General features: G+C 36.8%; 5 protein-coding genes and 3 pseudogenes across 8 annotated transcripts; 7 read left to right on the top strand and 1 right to left on the bottom strand.

Moving 5' to 3' along the window:
• Window positions 1–35: 35 nt before the first annotated feature.
• Window positions 36–1111, bottom strand: fbxb-35 (F-box domain-containing protein). Its single transcript, NM_061766.7, has 2 exons — window positions 1012–1111; window positions 36–945 (listed from the first exon to the last, which is right to left on the bottom strand). The coding sequence occupies exons 1-2, from the start codon at window positions 1092–1094 to the stop codon at window positions 81–83; spliced, it is 948 nt and encodes a 315-aa protein (NP_494167.1). The 5' UTR covers window positions 1095–1111; the 3' UTR covers window positions 36–80.
• A 112-nt stretch (window positions 1112–1223) lies between these two features.
• F07E5.4 lies at window positions 1224–2760 on the top strand (annotated as a pseudogene). The gene is made up of 3 exons: window positions 1224–1435; window positions 2442–2529; window positions 2587–2760. Coding segments are annotated over exons 1-3 (474 nt in total).
• Window positions 2761–3607: 847 nt separating this feature from the next.
• Window positions 3608–4722, top strand: bath-14 (annotated as a pseudogene). The gene is made up of 5 exons: window positions 3608–3716; window positions 3764–4148; window positions 4196–4343; window positions 4397–4548; window positions 4600–4722. Coding segments are annotated over exons 1-5 (917 nt in total).
• A 1404-nt stretch (window positions 4723–6126) lies between these two features.
• Window positions 6127–6730, top strand: math-1 (MATH domain-containing protein; the record flags this gene model as incomplete). Its single annotated transcript, NM_061763.5, has 2 exons — window positions 6127–6278; window positions 6322–6730. 2 exons carry the CDS (start codon window positions 6127–6129, stop codon window positions 6728–6730), a joined length of 561 nt encoding a protein of 186 aa, NP_494164.1.
• Window positions 6731–7177: 447 nt separating this feature from the next.
• Window positions 7178–8164, top strand: bath-24 (BTB domain-containing protein). The gene is made up of 4 exons (NM_061762.4): window positions 7178–7470; window positions 7525–7672; window positions 7725–7876; window positions 7926–8164. Exons 1-4 carry the CDS (start codon window positions 7198–7200, stop codon window positions 8079–8081), a joined length of 729 nt encoding a protein of 242 aa, NP_494163.1. The 5' UTR covers window positions 7178–7197; the 3' UTR covers window positions 8082–8164.
• A 531-nt stretch (window positions 8165–8695) lies between these two features.
• On the top strand, window positions 8696–9694 carry btb-3 (annotated as a pseudogene). Its single transcript has 4 exons — window positions 8696–8784; window positions 8837–9170; window positions 9222–9373; window positions 9420–9694. Coding segments are annotated over exons 1-4 (850 nt in total).
• A 541-nt stretch (window positions 9695–10235) lies between these two features.
• bath-20 (BTB domain-containing protein) lies at window positions 10236–12507 on the top strand. The gene is made up of 7 exons (NM_001393014.1): window positions 10236–10315; window positions 10365–10452; window positions 11154–11280; window positions 11335–11731; window positions 11786–11921; window positions 11973–12124; window positions 12173–12507. The coding sequence occupies exons 3-7, from the start codon at window positions 11168–11170 to the stop codon at window positions 12188–12190; spliced, it is 816 nt and encodes a 271-aa protein (NP_001379545.1). The 5' UTR covers window positions 10236–10315; window positions 10365–10452; window positions 11154–11167; the 3' UTR covers window positions 12191–12507.
• Window positions 12508–13394: 887 nt separating this feature from the next.
• On the top strand, window positions 13395–17088 carry bath-19 (BTB and MATH domain containing). Its single transcript, NM_061759.6, has 7 exons — window positions 13395–13521; window positions 13570–13948; window positions 13998–14133; window positions 14588–14739; window positions 16425–16539; window positions 16593–16825; window positions 16880–17088. The coding sequence occupies exons 1-7, from the start codon at window positions 13397–13399 to the stop codon at window positions 16994–16996; spliced, it is 1257 nt and encodes a 418-aa protein (NP_494160.4). The 5' UTR covers window positions 13395–13396; the 3' UTR covers window positions 16997–17088.
• The last annotated feature ends 1057 nt before the right edge of the window (window positions 17089–18145 follow it).

Below are 18145 nucleotides of genomic sequence, written 5' to 3'. Positions count from 1 at the left end.
ATGTGAATTGTCTGTGTTGAAAAGATAACAGTGCAAACGTTTTGAATCTTTATTGCATAAAAAAGCAACAAAAAAACTTTTCAGACTAATAATTTATCATCATCATCATTCATCATCACAGTCATCTCTAGAAATGGAAATCTATTTGGATTAAACCATACAAGAGCTTCTGTTCCATCAAATCTCTCAATTCGATACTCTTCTCTCTCCTGACATTGTACAATCCTATTCCGTTTTTCGATGTAGTTGATTCCTTTGAAAATGACATTCTCCAAGACTAAATGGCGTTCGATATCATTAAAAAGTATTTGGAACATCTCGAGGCGTGGGTTGCATCCTCTGATCCATTGTTTTATAAACAAATTGATTTCTTTCATGGTAAAACTGTTGCGGTGCATTGCAAAAGACAACGAGTTCGAAGTTAATGCATCGTCTAGTGGCACGTCTTTTGTATTGACTTTAAGCCCGTCCAAGTTCCTGGAGAGGACAGATAAGGGAATTGGGCCTTCGGTAAATGTCACTTTTTCCAATGAAGGGAATAATTCAAAAAACTTCCAAACTTCAAATCCAGAAGACCTGATTGCAATCAACGTGACATTGATGTTTTTCAGAAGTTCTTTAATATATGTTCTGAATGGTGCATCACAACTCAATATTACACCCTTGTTCTGAAAGAGTACCTCAGCAACGTGCTCAATCCAAAGTTTGTCAGTGAAGCCTGGCTTTGTTAGAGTTGCAGGTTCTTGCCCGCGAATGTCTTGTATTCTTAATACCGACTGATTGAACTGGAATGCATATTCCACATAATGATGACGAGAATTTCTGTCTACATTTAAATGCAGAGTAATTGGTAGTGTGGTACTTATTCTACCGTCAAACCGGCTTTTGTTGTTCGGCATTGTAACGATTTGCTTCATGTTGTTTGAGAGCACTGATAGTGAAATTCTGAATATTTTGAAATAATTTTATTTGTAAAATCTTTAAATTCAAATAAAAAACTGAAAAACTTACAATCCAATAGGGCTCATTTGTTGCAGAGACCTTTGGAGAATAGCGTTTGGGAGACGGAGGATGGGAAATGGGACGGTAGGCATTTTGAATAAATGGCTCTGTCAAGTGAGCAGGAGGGAGAGATGGGAGATGAGAGAGAAGAGTTTCAGACAAGAGGGGTAGGATTGGAAGAGGTCATTGAGCAGATGGTGAGACCACTTCAAAAGATTGTTATGGCTGGAAAAGACCAGGTGGAAGAAAATTTGGATCATGGTGCATCGGCCTTCTCAATCAAAAAAATTGCCAGAAGATTTGAAATCTTTTTGTCTACATTTTTGTAGATAAGCATTTTTAGATATCTCCATAATAAACCGAGAATTGAACAGTAAAAATTGACCTGCCAAACATAGTGCATCGTGACACAACTTTGGATACTTATATCTCGGTGAAAAATCAATTTTCTTCTCGAAATAAATTACGTGAATTATTTATAATTATGCCAATCAAAGTATAATAGCTTGTACGGAAGTATTTTTTAAAAATTGATAAAAATATATAAAAGCTGATTTTTTCAAAAATTCAAAAGTATGGGAAAATCATATGGAGTCATTCTTTTTTGTTTCATAAAACTCTTTAGCATAGTCAAAAATACCAGAAAATGCTAAACAAAGTATAATAGTTTGTACGGAAGTATTTTTTAAAAATGGATAAAAATATATAAAAGCTGATTTTTTCAAAAATTCAAAAGTATGGGAAAATCATATGGAGTCATTCTTTTTTGTTTCATAAAACTCTTCAGCATAGTCAAAAATACCAGAATATGCTAATCAAATTATAATAGCTTGTACGGAAGTATTTTTTTTTTTTAATGATAAAAATATATAAAAGCTGATTTTTTCAAAAATTCAAAAGTATGGGAAAATCATATAGAGTCATTCTTTTTTATTTCATAAAACTCTTCAGCATAGTCAAAAATACCAGAAAATGCTAAACAAAGTATAATAGTTTGTACGGAAGTATTTTTTAAAAATGGATAAAAATATATAAAAGCTGATTTTTTCAAAAATTCAAAAGTATGGGAAAATCATATAGAGTCATTCTTTTTTATTTCATAAAACTCTTCAGCATAGTCAAAAATACCAGAAAATGCTAAACAAAGTATAATAGTTTGTACGGAAGTATTTTTTAAAAATGGATAAAAATATATAAAAGCTGATTTTTTCAAAAATTCAAAAGTATGGGAAAATCATATAGAGTCATTCTTTTTTATTTCATAAAACTCTTCAGCATAGTCAAAAATACCAGAATATGCTAATCAAATTATAATAGCTTGTACGGAAGTATTTTTTTTTTTTAATGATAAAAATATATAAAAGCTGATTTTTTCAAAAATGCAAAAGTCCTGGAAAATCATATGGAGTCATTCTTTTTTATTTCATAAAACTTTTCAGCTACGTGCTTGATCCGGTGCAGACAAAGGACGAGGAGGACGTTTTCGATCCGTACACTATTGGACAAGTTCTTGGGTACCTTTTTGAGGCAAGTTCCTACCTAGATGCTACCTAGACCTACCGACCACATTTACTATGATTTCAGGTTCAAGAGTTTGGAGGAAAGAAGCCGCCAAGTGGAAAGTACACGATTGAGCTGATGGGCAAGAAGATTCCGAATCATTTGAAGAAGAAGCGTTCGCTGTTTGGCTCTTCGGACCGTACTCGTCGTGCAACGTTGGTTTTCAAGAAGAAGGAGCATGAAAAGAGCACTTTGTAGTTTGTAGTGAAATAAATTCGATTTATTTTGGTTCTTTGTTGGTCTTTGCAGTACTTCTAAGGTTTCAAAAAGGGCTTTGAACTCGTAAAATGTATTTATCAAATTCCAAAAATTGGCAACGAGTACGGTAGGCGAGGAAGGTCGCAGTTACACACAAAACACATAATTTGACGCACAATCAATTTGTTCGGGTTTTTCGTGTTTTTCGACTATAATTTCTGAACTTTCATGTGAAAATTATCACTTAAAATGAGGAAATGATATAAAAATGATATATATAATTATGTATATTCCTTTTCAGAAATCGAATCCTTTAATTTCACAACTTTCACTTTACTTGATTGCCTTTCTGATGTTATTTTATTACATTTTTATTCCATCGATATGTTATTTTAATTTACATCTTTGAGTTTTCCAAAGTATTTTTGGAATTAATAAATCGAGTTTCGATGGAAAATGTTTGAAATTTGAACAGAAAATTATCAAACTACGGTAAGCGAAAAAATTACGCAATTGCACACAACACATCATAATTGACGCGCAATCAGTTTTTTCGCGATTTGTCTTGTATTTTGTGTTTTTCGACGAAAATTAAAGGTTTTCATGGGGAAAATGTGATTAAAATTGAGAAAATGTTAGAAAAAATAGTTTTGAAGTCACTTTTTCATCGTTTTTCAAGGATAATTTTGAAGATTTTGAGATGATGCAATTTTTACTTCGTTTTCTCAATTTTTGATGCGCATTCAATGATTTTTCTCATTTTTTAGCTTGAATCCTTTAAAACTCTCAAATTTCTGCCTTTTCCAGCTTTAAATACTACAAATTTCAGAAAAACTAACCACGATGGCTGCCGCTAACAAGGAATTCAAGATTTCGCACATTTTCAAGAATGTATCAAAGTTGGAAGAAGACAAAGAATCATACAGTCCCAATGAAGAACATTTCAATGTTCCATGGTACGATTTTTTGTTATTATTGCTGCTATGAAATTTTATTCATTCAGGAAGATAAGCATTGCACGCACTGCTAATCATTTAGATGTCTACTTTTACTGCTCCAAACTGTAGGTAAACGAAGTCGCCTGGTCCATTGATGCAGAATTCGAACTGACAGTCAAGAGTTCGAGTGGCAAAAGAACTACGAAAATTACAAATTGTCAATTTGCGAACACGACAAATAATGGATGTGGCTGGGATAAGTTCATGAGTTGGGACACACTGATTAAAGATTACCTGATCGATGACAGTGTTATTATCGAGGCAGCTGTCAAGATCACTAAAATGCACGGAATCTCTAAAAAAGCACTGAAAAGCTTCGAAAAAACCAATGAAAAGTTCTCCGATGTGGTTCTTTCCGTTGAAGATAAAAAATTCTTCGTTTTGAGAAAAGTGAGTTTTTTTTTCAATTTTAAAACCGAAATTACTTCATTTTTCAGTTCCTGGCATTTCACTCCACCTACTTCGAAGCTCTTCTTCTCGGAAAATTCAAAGAAGCTGACAATTCAGAAGTCACCCTCAACGACATCAATTCGACCGATTTTCAGAATCTTCTAGAGCTTCTTTATGGTGAAACTGCTATTGATAGTACGGAAAACATGGATTTTCATGTGAAATTTTAAAAAAAAATCAATTTTCAGACGATTCAGTCGACGGAATTCTCCACCTGGCTCACATCTACGACGTGCCAGTTGCAAATCGAAAATGCGAAGAATTTCTTCTCGAAAAATCTGGAAAATCGATTAAGGATCTGCTTAAAATTGCCAATCAATACCAGCTGGAGAATTTGACGGTAGAAATCTCCACTTTTTTCGGGAATTTTTAAAAACATTTTTCTTTTCAGAAGGAATCCCTTGCGAAAATCAATTCATTTGACGATATCAAATCAGCAGTGGCCGGCGATTTAGAAGAAATGGATCCAAAAGTGGTGGCGGCGCTTCTCAGAAAAGCTATCGATTTTCATTAATCTTTGAAAAATTGTTTTTTCTCAATTTTTTTGTTTTCTCCTGTTGTTTTTGTCCTTGTTGTTGAATTACCGAATAAATTATGCGTTCTTTTTGTTTTTACTTGCAGAAAAGTAGGTAAAATTAGGGAATTTGGTTCATTTGGAGGGTTTTCCGACGAATTCAGGCTCAAAATCTCGCTTTCTAAGCTTTTAGGCTATTTATGAGTGATTTTCATCAAAATTCGGATTTGTTTTAGCCGAAACTAGAGATAAATTTTTTGTGGTTAATTTCGAATAAAATATCAGTGTTCCGGCGTAATTTCGACGGAAAAATAACGGGGTTCTGGCCTTTCTCATTGAATTTTCGCGCTCCATTGACAATCGCCTGCCGGACAACGCGTGGAAAAGTGCCGTGCACTCCACACAGGCAAATACGTCAATTTTACAACTAAAAACGAGCCGCGACGCGACACGCAACGCGCCGTAAATCTACACAAAATCTCTCCGACCCAGAATGGCCTAGTTCGGCAAACTCTGCCATTTCGATTTATGAGGAAAGCCAGAATTCCGTGAAAATCACGAAAAAAATTTTAATTCCAAAGAAAATTTACAAACTACGGTAAGCAGTGGAAGTACGCAATTGCACACAACACATCATAATTGACGTGCATTCAGTTTTTGAATATTCCTGCGGCTTTTTCGTGTTTTTCGATCATAGTTTCGGATTTTTCCATGTTAAAATAGTGATTAAAATTGAGAAAATGTTTGAAAAATATTTTTTAAACCACATTTTCTTTCAATTCGATCTTTTTTCAAAGATATTTTCGGTGGTTTTCGGGATGATGCAATTGTAGTGATTTTTCTCATTTTCAGCCTGAATCCTTTGAAACTTTGACTTTTCAGCTTTTTCCAGCTTTAAATACTACAAATTTCAGAAAAACTAACCAAGATGTCTGCTGCTTATAAGCAATTCAAGCTTTCGCACATTTTCAAGAATGTATCAAAGTTGAAAGAAGACAAAGAATTATACAGTCCAAATGAAGAACATGTTGTGAGATGGTCCCATCTCCCAATTATTTGGTACTCTGAGACACTCGCGAATACTCCCATCGTGTTCGCCGTACCAGAAAACCTATAAACCGCTCCTTCCAGTCGCTCTATCTCCCCCTTTCTCTAATCTAATGCGCGCCCTCATTTGAATCTCCCGCCAAGCTCAATGGTCTCGCAGCGAGTGTGCGCCGCGGGTCTCACCGCGCGCGCCCTCCTTGCTCGTCCTATTTCGCTGGCCTAAACTAGTTTCAACTCAACTCCCTTCACTCGTCTCGTCACCGCACCAGCGGCACGTTCCTTCTTTTAATCCCTTTCTATTTAAACACTTCCCTTTCTATCATTCTTTAGCTAATAAATGGGGTTTCATGGTAAAACATGCGTTACTCGTTCACACCGCTTATCCTCCTCTTCGCTCGGCACTCTGCAAACGCCAGTTCTCTCTTAGACTCTTCTTCCGGCTTGACCCCAGTTGCGGCTCCTCAACCCGCTTACACTGGGCGGTCAACAGAAAATTTCAATATTCCTTGGTAAGATTTATTAGATTTAAACCTGCTATAAAATATGTTTCAGGTTTATTGAAATTCTTCGCAAAACTAATCGTTTGGCAGTCTACTTTCACTGCGACAAATTGAAAGAAGACGAAATCGACTGGTCTATTGACGTCGAATACGAGATTACACTCAAATCTTCCGATGGCAAACGAATCACGAAAAAAACTGATCACCAATTCACGAAAAATGAAGGATATGGATTTCCCAAACTTATGAATTGGGACACTCTGATAAAGGATTACCTGATCGATGACAGTATTACCATTGAAGTCACTGTCAAGATCACTAAAATGCACGGAATCTCTAAAAAAGCACTGAAAAGCTTCGACAAATCGAATGAAAAGTTCTCCGATGTGGTTCTTTCCGTTGAAGATAAAAAATTTTTCGTTTTGAGAAAAGTGAGTTTTTTTTTTAATTTTAAAACCTAATGAATTACTTCTTTTTCCTGATGTTCTGTTATTTTCGTTGTTTTTTTTTGTTTTTCACGTTTACTTTTTTGAATAAATTAATGATTTCTTGATATTCGAAATTATTCTAGCCGATACAACAGATAAAATTAATATATATATTGGATTTTATTCGAAGAAAATCGAGTTTCCGGTCGAAATTGATTAAAATTCCATAAAAATTCGGAAGAATATCTTGCAAACTACGGTAAGCAATGGAAGTACGCAATGCACACAAGGCATTTTATTTGACGAGCAATCAGTTTTTTGAACTTTGTTTTTTAGTTTTTCTCAGTTTTTCTGCAATTTTGTCGTTTATTTTTTATTAAATTATTCTCAAAATAGACGCAAATATCATTTGAAACTTCTCTATGCAATTTACATCGAATTTCGCATGTTTAAATTACCCTTTTTGCTAATAATTGTTAATTTCAGCAAAAGTAACCGGAATGGTCGCCGCTCACAGCGTTACAAGGAATGCGAAAAATTCTTTTGGCACCGGCAACGAAACCTCTTCATGGGGCTGGAGTCCGTTTATCAATTGGAATGAAATGATAGATGACTACCTAATCGGTGACACTATCACCATTGAAGCAACTGTCAGGATCACAGATATGACTGGATTTTCGAAAAAAGTGCTCAAAAGCTTCGATGAATCAAATGAGGAATTTTCCGATGTGGTTGTTGCAGTTGGAAACGAGAAATTTTACGTTCTGAAAGTGGTATGTTCTTTTTAAAGTCCCAGTTGTTTTCATTTAAAATTCAATATTTTTCAGTATCTGGCTTCTCATTCTACGTATTTCAAGACTCTTTTTCTCGGAAAATTCGTCGAAGCTGACAAATCTGAAGTCACACTTCAAGATATCGACCCCACTGATTTTCAGTGCCTTATGGAGGTTATTCACGGAGAATCTGCGATTGATGGTTCGAAATGAAACAGATTTTTTTTCTTTCATTAAAATAGTATGATTTTCAGATTCTACCATCGATGGAGTTCTTCAACTGGCCCAAATGTTCGATGTTTCCTTGGCAATTCGAAAATCCGAGGAATTTTTGGTGGAAAAATCGAAGAAATCGATGAGAGATTTGCTTAAACTCGCAAAACAATTTCAGCTGGAGAATTTGAAAGTAAGAATTGTCCAAATTCCGGAAAACTGAAATAAATATCGATTTTCAGACCGTTTGCCTCTCAAAAATCAATACGTTGGATGAGATTGAAGCATCGATGGCTCATAATCCTGCAGAAATGGATCCAAGTGTGCTGGCAGAACTTCTCAAAAAATCCACCGCTCTTGTTCGAATGAACGAAGTGCTTTTTGCGTCGCTTCCTTAATTTTTTTCGTTTTTCTGTTTTTTTCGTTGTTTTTTCACTTTGTTGTTGTTTTTCCGAATGAAATCACGAGCTTTTTCTCAAAAATCGCAATAAAACTGGGAAAATAAAAGTGAAATTTGTCGAATTGATCCACTTGCCAGCTTTTTCATGGAAAAATCGGTTTCATGCTATTTTTGAGTGAATTCCTGCGAAGTTCGAATTTATTTCTGTCGAAATGAGAACTAAATTAGTTAAATTACATTTCGTGTGCTTTATCTGGAAGAAAATTGAGCTTTCTAGAAGATTGCCGATGAAAATTGATCAAAATTTTCATTTGAAATCGAAAAAATCCTGCAAACTACGGTAGACGAGGGGGGTACGCAAGTGCACACAATGCATTCCAATTGACGCGCAAACAGCTTCTTGGGATTTTGTTTTGTTCTTTCTCATTTTCTTTCTTGATTCCTGTATTTTCATACGAAGAATAACCGTAAAATAAAATAAATACTATTTTTAATGAATTTCCTAACAAATGTTCTCATGTTTTCCTCGAATTTTCGGTATTTTTCGACTTTTTGCTTGTTTTTAACATATTTTTTTTAAATACGAAGCAATTGCAGGCCTTTCTCTTCAAAATGGAGATTCAAACGATCAAACTTGAACTCTATTCCGGTTTTATTAAAGAAGGAATTTCAAAAGAACATGAGGTGGATGGTTTCAAATGGTGAGTAATTGTATTTCAACCAATGAACTATTCAAAAAACGATTATTTTCAGCTTGTGGAGCTATGCAAATAACAAATCAACTTGGAAATTCGACTGGTCCGGACTGAAGCCATTCGGAGTGTGTGGAATGTCGGGATATGTCTGCGTGAACCCTCGTCCTTCCTACACACAATTTACTCCACTGAAATTCGAAGTCGACTTAAAATATCCAGTGCAAACGATTGAAAAAGCTGCCACGTCCGTACAAGACCACCATGCAATTATTGAATTCTCATTAACTCCTCGCCGTAATTAGATTGAAGTTTACGATAAAATGTTTTTGGCCAACGAGGGAACGGATGCAGTTCTGGTGATTGAACGCAAGAAGCTGCATGTTTCCAAAGCGGTTGGTCCAAATTAAAAATTAAAAAAAATTATAATCCGTTATTTTTTTCAGTTCCTCTCCTTCCATTCGGTTTTTTTTCCGTAAACTTTTCACATCGAAATTCAAGGAAAGCAAAATGACTGAGATCCCAATCAAGGATGTTTCCTACGAGGACTTTGGACTTGTGATGAGCACAATCTACCCGGATACGATCTTTCCAAATGGTAAAAATATGTTCTTAATAATTCAATTTAAATTTCCATCTTTCAGACGAAACTGCCGAGAAACTTCTTGAAATGGCTGATCGTTTCCTGATGCCAGTTGTAACCAATATTGTGGAGCATCATCTTCTCTACAACAGCAAACTGCCAAATGAGAAGATCATTCGCTTGGCAGATCAATATCGATTGGAAATGCTTATCAATAAATCGACTTGGAAGGTGGATTCACTCGCAAAATTGAGACAGTTGAAGAATACTCCAGAGTACGAGAAGCTTTCCGGTGACACAAAAGCCAAAATTCTCGATCGCCTCGCTGGACCTTAATTTTTTAATTTTTTGTTGTTGTTGTTATCTCTGTTGTTGATTTCTCGAATATAAAAACGCAATTTTTGTTAATTATTTCAACAAAACGGGTGAAAAACGCCTTCAGAACAGTTCAATTTGGTCCAATGAGAAGCCAATGAGATTTTTATAGAAAACTCGCCGGGAAATTGTGAATTTTTCAGTTTCAAGACATTTCTGAGTGACTTTCCGGTGAAATTGGGATTTATTTCAAGCAAAACTAGATTTACACTGGTTAAATTGGATATTCTGCTTCTGAATTTGAAGAAAATATCGAGTTTTCAATAATAATTTTAATAAAAAATTCATTAAATAACTCTCAAAAAAATCTTGCAAACTACGGTAGACGAATGGAGTACGCAATGCACATAATACATTTTAAGTGACGAGCAAACAATGTTTTGGATTTTTGTTCCGTTTTTTAGGACTTTTTCTTGATTTTTAGTTTGTTTATTATTCCAAAAATAACCATAAATAATGGAAATGTTATATGTGTCATAAATCCATATCATTTTCGTCTTCTTCCTGGATCGAGCATCAATTCAAAGATGTTTTTATTAGAGACGAAATTTCACGGGAACACACAGCAGAGTGCTTCAAATGGTAGGTCATTTTTTATCAGGAAAAAATCTGAAGAATCGAATCATTTCAGCGTGTGGAGCTATGCAAATAACAAATTGACCTGGAAATTCGACTGGACAGGACTAAAATCATTTGGAGTGTGTGGAATGTCGGGATATGTTAGTGTGAAACCAATTTCTGGATACTCTGATTTTCCTCCACTAAAATTGGAAATCAACTTGAAAAACCCACTGGAAACGATCGAAAAAGAAACCAATTTTAGAGACCCGAAGAACTCGGGGATGTTCAATTGGGGGGATTACCAACTCGGGGGATTGGCCCCGCCCACAGAACCGTGGCTTGCAATACGCCCATTTCTGCAACTGCCGCACGGTTTTGAAACTGTATTTTTCTTGTTAATTCTCGCTCTATTGAGAAAAATACAGTTTCGAAACCGTGCGGCAGTTGCAGAAATGGACGTATGGCAAGCCACGGTTCTGTGGGCGGGGCCAATCCCCCCAATTGAACATTCCCCGAGTTCTTCGGGTCTCAAGAAAAACCCGGCAGACTACGGTAAGCGAAAAAGTTCACATTGCACACTGCATCATAACTGACGCACAATCAGTTTTTCGAAATTTTTTGCGGCCTTTTCGTGATTTTCAGGCTTTATTTCTGCGCTAAATTCGATATTTTCGTTCAAAAAATGTTATTAAAATTATCATTCAATTTTTTTCATATCTCTAGCTTCATTTTTCACGCAAAAAGCTCTATTTTTGGGAAAAATTTCACGATTTTCAGGCCAATTCGTTTTCCCGATTTTTCGTTGCAGTTTTTCTGAAATTGTTGATCTCCTTCCAACTTTAAATAATTTTAATTACAGGAGAACTAAACGAAATGGTCGTCGCTAACAAGGAATTCAAGCTTTCGCACGTTTTCACAAATGTATTGAAAATGAAAGACGGTGATGAATTGTATTCTCCACAAGAAATGCATTTCAATATCCCATGGTATGTACGATTTCTTAGTTTAAAGATATCAATCATAAAATTTTATTCTTTCAGGATGCTGAAAATTAAACGCAATGCTGATCATTTGGGAGCCTACTGCTATTGCCTCAAACTGCCAAAAGATGAAGATGGTGTCGCCTGGACCATTGATGGACATTTTGAACTGACAGCCCTTGATCCAAATGGCTATCGCTCCCTGTCCGGTCTGCCCTATTTGGACTGTGTGTTTACAAATAAAAGGTGTAGCAGTGGACGTGCAAAGTTTATGAGTTGGAATGAAATGATAGAGGACTACCTGATCAATGACAGCATTACCATTGAAGTGGCTGCCAAAATCACGAAGATGTCTGGAGTGATTGAAAATCTGCACAGATTCTTTGATAAATCAATGAAACAATTCTCCGATGTGGTTATTGACGTGAAAGGAACAAAGTTCTATGTCCTCAGAAAGGTTTGTCATCATTTTTTTTCCAATTTTCAATTCATAATTCATTTTATTTTTCAGCTGCTCGCCTTCCACTCAACTTATTTCTACACCCTTCTCGGGGATTCTACTGAATCGAAAGTCACAATCTCTGACATCAACGCAGATGATTTTCAGACACTTCTTGAGGTTCTCTACGGAGAATCTGCGATTAATGGTAAAAACTGAAATATTTCGAATTGTTTCCATTAAAAAATTGTTTTTTCAGACAGTAATGTCGATGGATTACTCCAATTTGCTCTCAAGCATGAGATTCTGCTCGCAATCCAGAAATGCATCGAGTTTCTCAGCGAAAAATCCGAAAAACCAATGAAGGATCGAGTCAAAATCGCGAAGCAGCACAAACTGTACAATTTGAAGGTAAAAATCTCCATATCTTAATAAAATTCTAATTATTTTTCTATTCAGAAAGCATTAAAGGATTAAAAAAAGGATTAAAGGACGATCCGTTCTTTAAGTGCTATGCACTGCGGATCTGGGATTCAGGTACACTGCCTGGTGGTGATCCCTCTGGGCTGTAATTTAAGCCACGCCCTACTCATGAAAATCAAGACAACGGATGAAATCAAAGCGGCATTGTCAGAAGATCTGTTGGAAATGGACACTACCGTGGTGGCGGCGCTTCTCCAGAAGGCATTGAAAATTAAATAATTTCCTGAAAATCGATATTTCCCGGTTTTTGATCTTTTCTATTGGTTTTGCTGTCTATGTTGCCGACTTTTGGAATAAAATTAAGCATTATACGATTTTTATTGCAAAAATTTGGTTAAAATCAGCCTATCTGGCTCTACTAGAGGATTTTCCGGCGGATCTCGCTTCAAAATTTGAACTCGTGTGATTTCCGACCGATTTTCGGTGAAACTTGAATAAAAGAAACGACGTAACAATCGATGAAGCCCTAGAAAATGAATGGAGAAATGGGAAGAGAGGAGCCAAATTCCTAAATTTGGAACAAAGAAGCGGAAAAATTTAGATGAACAGCTTGGCGAAATCACGAGTATGGTTGAAGACCGTGTGGCGTTCCCGTCTAAAAAATTAACGATTTTAGGCTTTGAAACGGTGAAAATCGGCCCGAGTGGAAACCTTTTTTTTACAGAAAGTTCACTAAATTATCGGCTTCTTCAGTTCCCACGTGTATTCAGCTCGACCAACGCCTCGAAAATTTTCAAAAAAGGCGGGAAAAAATATTTGAATTTGCCAAGAGGAATTTCACCGCAGCGCGTGCAAAAATGTCTGCATTTGCGCGTGACGGTGTTTGCACAAATTACACCAAATGGTCGAGCTGAAAACACGTGAGTTCCAAGCGATTTCTGAGTGATTCACCGCGAATGTCGCACTTATTCTTGACGAAACTAGAAATAAATTGATTAAATTGAGTTTTCCGTGCTTTATTTCGCAGAAAATCGAGTTTTTGCAGAGAAATTCGATCAAAAATCGAATTAATTCCAAAAAAAACTCACCAGCTACGGTAGACGATGGAGTCCGCAATGCACACAATGCACTTTAATTGACGCGCAGCAGGTTTTTACTTCATTTCTCGAATTTTTATCGCAATTTTTCAGTTTCTTTTGCAGAAAACAGGCCTTAAAAATACATTTACGTCTTTTCGCTCTAAATTTCCTCATTTCAGCGATGCTCAACGGAATACACGACTATAAAAAGGAATTTGTGCTCTCCCACACATTTAAAAATGTATCAAAGATGAAAATCGATAAATCTTTGATTAGTCCCGTTAAAAAACATGCCAACTTCGATTGGTAGGCTTTTTTCTCTATAAAAACTAATAAAATGTAAAAAATTTCCAGGTATCTGTCAATTAATCACAATGGAGATGATTTGGGAATGTACATACACTGCAAGCAATCAAAAAACGACGGTGTCATTTGGTTTATTGAAGCCGAAATCGAAATGACACTCGACGGGCGGTTCATTAAATCCACGACGAAGCGGGGCGAATTCAAATTTTCGACAAACGCGCCATTTTCACACGGATTCCGTAAATTTATCAGCTGGAACAAGTGTGTGTACCGGATTGGTGACAGTTTCAACGCAAAAGTCTCCGTAAAGATCCGAAAAGCGATTGGAAATTGCAAAAGTGTGCTGAGAAGCTTTGATAAATCGAATGAAATCGGATTGGAAGTGCTTATTGAAACTTATTGGGCGGAATATTACGTTATGAGAGAGGTTTTAGGCTTTTTTTGGTTTTTTTATTCTAATTTTTATCAATTTTCAGGTGCTAACTACTCAATCTGCATATTTTATGGATCTTCTCAAAGATCCTGGGATTTCGAAAGTGAAGCTAGATGGCGACGATCTTACAGAATTTCAGAATCTTCTGGAGGTTCTGCACGGAATGCCTGCCATTGATGGTTAGGAATTATTCCGCCAAAATTTGAATTTCCCGCCAAAAATTGCCCCCAGAAAATTTGAATTTCCCGCCAAAAAATTGTCTCAGAAAATTTGAATTTCCCGCCAAAAATGTTTCTATCAATATATTTTTATTTGAGAATGCGTATTTTGCAACATATTTGACGCACAAAATATCTCGAAGCGAAAACTACAGTAATTATTTAAAGACTACTGCAGCGCTTGTGTCGATTTACGGAAAAGGGAGCCCGTAAATCGACACACGCGGCCTACAGTAGTCATTCAAAGGATTACTGTAGTTTTCGCTTCGAGATATTTTGCGCGTCAAATATGTTGCTCAATACGCATTCTCAGTATTCTGGGTTCCAGTAATAGCGATTTATATATAGAAAATTATGTAATTTCTGCAAATTTCTCTGAAAATTTGAATTTCCCGCCAAAATAATAAAATTTCAGAAAACACCGTCGTCGGAATCCTTCACCTGGCTACCGATTATAAAATGCCACTTCCAATTCAAAAGTGTGAAGAATTTTTGACAAATAAGAGCACGAAATCCACGAATCGAAAACTGAAAATTGCCAGTGAATACAGGCTGGACAGTTTGAAGGTATTAATTGATTCGCGCTCCATTGACAATCGTCTGACGGACAACTCGTAGAAAAGTCGCAGTCGGGGTAGATTAACGGGGCGTTGCGTGTCGCGTCGCGGCTCGGGCGATTGTCAATGGAGCGCGAAAAATACCCTTCAAAATATGAAAAAACATTCTAAAATTTTTCTATTTTCAGGCATTCTGTCTCACAAAACTGAGCTCACCAGACGAGTTGAGAGCCGCGTTGGCCGTCAGACGAGAATTCACACTTGGCTACATTTACCACACAATTGATGACCTAGAATCCCCACGGCCACCAAAAACTGGAAGATGTTTCAATTTCGAATGGTCTCTGTGACTTTCCTGTGAGAAAAATGGATTCGGAGTCAATTTGTCGTGCCGGAAATTGGAAAATTATGCAGGAGCTCCATGGGGAATCAATGTCGTCGCCATGGGATACTGTCGAGGTGGAAGCGATTGTTAAGATTATAGAAATGACTGGAAGTTGTGAAAAAGTGCTGAAAAACTTTGAATTCGACAATATGAGCACAGATTTGGCGATTTCTGTGGAAGGCCGGGACTTTTTCGTTCATGAGCAAGTATGGAATTTGGCCATTTTACGGAATTCTGGCTTCCCTAATCAATCGAAATGGCAGAGTTTGCCGAACTAGGCCATTTTGGGTCGGAGAGATTAATCTCTCAGATTTTGTGTAGATTTACGGCGCGTTGCGTGTCGCGTCGCGGCTTCACTGCAACTTTTTTCGAACGAGGGACGAGGCAAAAAGGTTTCTTAGGCCATGGCCGAGTCCCCGACAAATTTCAGAGGCCATTTATCTTGCTTTGTTTTCTGCGTGTTTTCTTTCGGTTTTCACCGATTTTTCCGTTTTTTCTTATCAAAACTAATAAATAAATATTTTTTGCAGATGCTAAAACAATTTCCAAGTCAAAAAATTGTGAATTCAGTCGGCAAGTAGCGGTAAAAGTGGTCAATGTAATATGATGGATTACGGGAATAAAAAACCCAAACTTTTTCCCAAACATGATACATATGCTGTTTAGATGCTAAAAGTACCTGATTATCATAACGAGACCGCGGAAAAAGTTTTGAGATTTTCAAAATTCAACTTTTTTTGTGAAAAAGTCGAGATTTTGGCACAAAAAGTTGAATTATGAAAATCTCAAAACTTTTTCAGCGGTCTCGTTATGATAATCAGGTACTTTTAGCATCTAAACAGCATATGTATCATGTTTGGGAAAAAGTTTGGGTTTTGTATTTTCGTAATCCATCATATTACATTGACCACTTTTACCGCTACTTGCCGACTGAATTCACAATTTTTTCACTTGGAAATTGTTTTAGCATCTGCAAAAAATATTTATTTATTAGTTTTGATAAGAAAAAACGGAAAAAATCGGTGAAAAACGAAAGAAAACACGCAGAAAACAAAGCAAGATAAATGGCCTCTGAAATTTGTCGGGGACTCGGCCATGGCCTAGAAACCTTTTTGCCTCGTCCCTCGTTCGAAAAAAGTTGCAGTGGGCTTGTTTTTAGTTGTAAAACTGATGTATTTGTCCGTGTGGAGTACACGACACTTTTCCACGCGTTTTCCGGCAGGAGATTGTCAATGGAGCGCGAAAATTCAATGAGGATGGCCAGAACCCCGTGCCATTTCGAAAAAAGAAAGAATTTCGTTATTTTTCAGGTCTTAGCGACGCATACCAGCTACTTCAAGGATCGCCATGTCACACTTCAGAACATCAGCGCAGCGGATTTTCAGAATCTTTTGGAGGTTATATACGGAGAATCTGACGTTGAAGGTGGAAAAAGCGAACGGAAAAGAGAATAATTATTTTAAAAATCCAAATTTCAGACCACACCGCCCACGCAATTCTCTACCTGGCTCACAAGCTTGAGATGAAGCTTATAGTCCAAAAATGTGTGGATTTTTTGCTCCAAATCTCCGAGAGCACGATCCACGCGGTCATTCACTTGGCTTGCAGGCTTCAAATTCATCGTCTACACCAAAAATGCGCGAATTTTTTGAGCGAAAAATCGGAAAATTTCAACGATGAGCTTACGAACTACCAACTGGAGAACCTTGTGGTAGAAGCCATTTATTTAAAAAAAATCAGTATTATAAATATGGTTTTATTTCAGAATAATTGCATCGAAAAAATCGACTCAATCGATAATATCAAAGCGAAATTGGCTGCTGGCTGGAAGGATTCAATTTTGTTGGCGGATCTTCTTGTGATATCATTGGAAATTTACTAATTTGTGAATATACTTACTTTGTATATATTTATTTGCATGATATATTTTTTATCACTTTGAAATGACATAAATTTTGCTTCAAAATAATTAAAAACCAAAATTTAAACTGCGACCAATCAGAGATTCGCTCCGCCCAGTTTTCAACCAATCAGATGGAGGGGCTTGGTATTTTTCGGGTTTCTGCACGCGCTTCTGGCTTCCGCATATTTTGAAATACAAGAATTTGTCATTTGGACGGCGCCACGGCCGGGGTAGATTTACGGCGCGTTGCGTGTCGCGTCATGGCTCGTAATACACAACTTTCCCACGCGTTGTCCGGCAGGCGATTGTCAATGGAGCGCGAAAATGCAATGAGGAAGGCGAGGAGCCCGGGTTTCTGGTGAAAAAAAGATGTGAGCCGAAAGCGTCAGAATTTATTGATTAAAGAATAAAAAATGCGGTATTTTATTTGACATGGATAAATTTTAACTATTGAACGAGACTAAAACAGGAAATAATATTTTTCTATTGAATCAGAAGGCGAAATTTAAATGTTGGCGGAGCGATGAAGAGCCGTTGATTTTTTAAGAAGAGCCGCCACGACAGTCGGATCCATTTCTTCCGGATCAAGGGTGTCAAGTCCCGTGTCCCGTTTATCCCGTTTTTGGGGTGTTTTCACGGGAACGGGACGTCCCGTTGTCCCGTTTTTTTAATTTTTACGGGACATTGACACCCTTGATTCCGAGAGAGTGTGGCAAAGGGGGAAACGAGGAATACCATCGACAATTCACGAAGGTGAGCAGAGAAAGAGTGTGTAAAAGGAAAATAAGTGGTACAATACTCACAATGAATTTGAGTCCCACGACATGCAGGGAGCCGAAAAGAAAGTCAAATTACAACACAATTTACAACACAATTTGAATTTAAAACACAATTTGTATTACAACACAATTTGAAGAGAGTGGTGAACCACTGTAATACATGATAGTTCGAACTCGACAATGAGTAGAGTTTAGCCGGATGGGTTTTGTGAGCTTTTCTTCTTCAGCAGTGGAGTAGTTTCGTCATCCAGATCTCCACCAGCACTGCTGGAATCTTCCTCGATTGCTGGATTCTGAATACCTTGTTGCCTAACTTTTTTTAGCAATCTTCTTGTTCTTCTTTTTGTTT

This window comes from Caenorhabditis elegans, chromosome II, assembly GCF_000002985.6.
Source record: "Caenorhabditis elegans chromosome II".
Taxonomy (NCBI): domain Eukaryota; kingdom Metazoa; phylum Nematoda; class Chromadorea; order Rhabditida; family Rhabditidae; genus Caenorhabditis; species Caenorhabditis elegans.
Note: the sequence above shows the minus strand (reverse complement) of the source record. Positions and strands in the feature narration are given on the sequence as shown.

Coding starts and splice junctions, on each gene's coding strand:
- fbxb-35 (NM_061766.7), bottom strand. CDS start 1,094: ATGCCTACCGTCCCATTTCCCATCCTCCGTCTCCCAAACGCTATTCTC. Junction 946..1,011: donor CAAATGAGCCCTATTGGATT/GTAAGTTTTTCA, acceptor CAAAATATTCAG/AATTTCACTATCAGTGCTCT.
- bath-24 (NM_061762.4), top strand. CDS start 7,198: ATGGTCGCCGCTCACAGCGTTACAAGGAATGCGAAAAATTCTTTTGGC. Junction 7,471..7,524: donor AATTTTACGTTCTGAAAGTG/GTATGTTCTTTT, acceptor AATATTTTTCAG/TATCTGGCTTCTCATTCTAC. Junction 7,673..7,724: donor CGGAGAATCTGCGATTGATG/GTTCGAAATGAA, acceptor TATGATTTTCAG/ATTCTACCATCGATGGAGTT.
- bath-19 (NM_061759.6), top strand. CDS start 13,397: ATGCTCAACGGAATACACGACTATAAAAAGGAATTTGTGCTCTCCCAC. Junction 13,522..13,569: donor AAACATGCCAACTTCGATTG/GTAGGCTTTTTT, acceptor AAAAATTTCCAG/GTATCTGTCAATTAATCACA. Junction 14,134..14,587: donor CGGAATGCCTGCCATTGATG/GTTAGGAATTAT, acceptor ATAAAATTTCAG/AAAACACCGTCGTCGGAATC.
- bath-20 (NM_001393014.1), top strand. CDS start 11,168: ATGGTCGTCGCTAACAAGGAATTCAAGCTTTCGCACGTTTTCACAAAT. Junction 11,281..11,334: donor ATGCATTTCAATATCCCATG/GTATGTACGATT, acceptor TTATTCTTTCAG/GATGCTGAAAATTAAACGCA. Junction 11,732..11,785: donor AGTTCTATGTCCTCAGAAAG/GTTTGTCATCAT, acceptor TTTATTTTTCAG/CTGCTCGCCTTCCACTCAAC.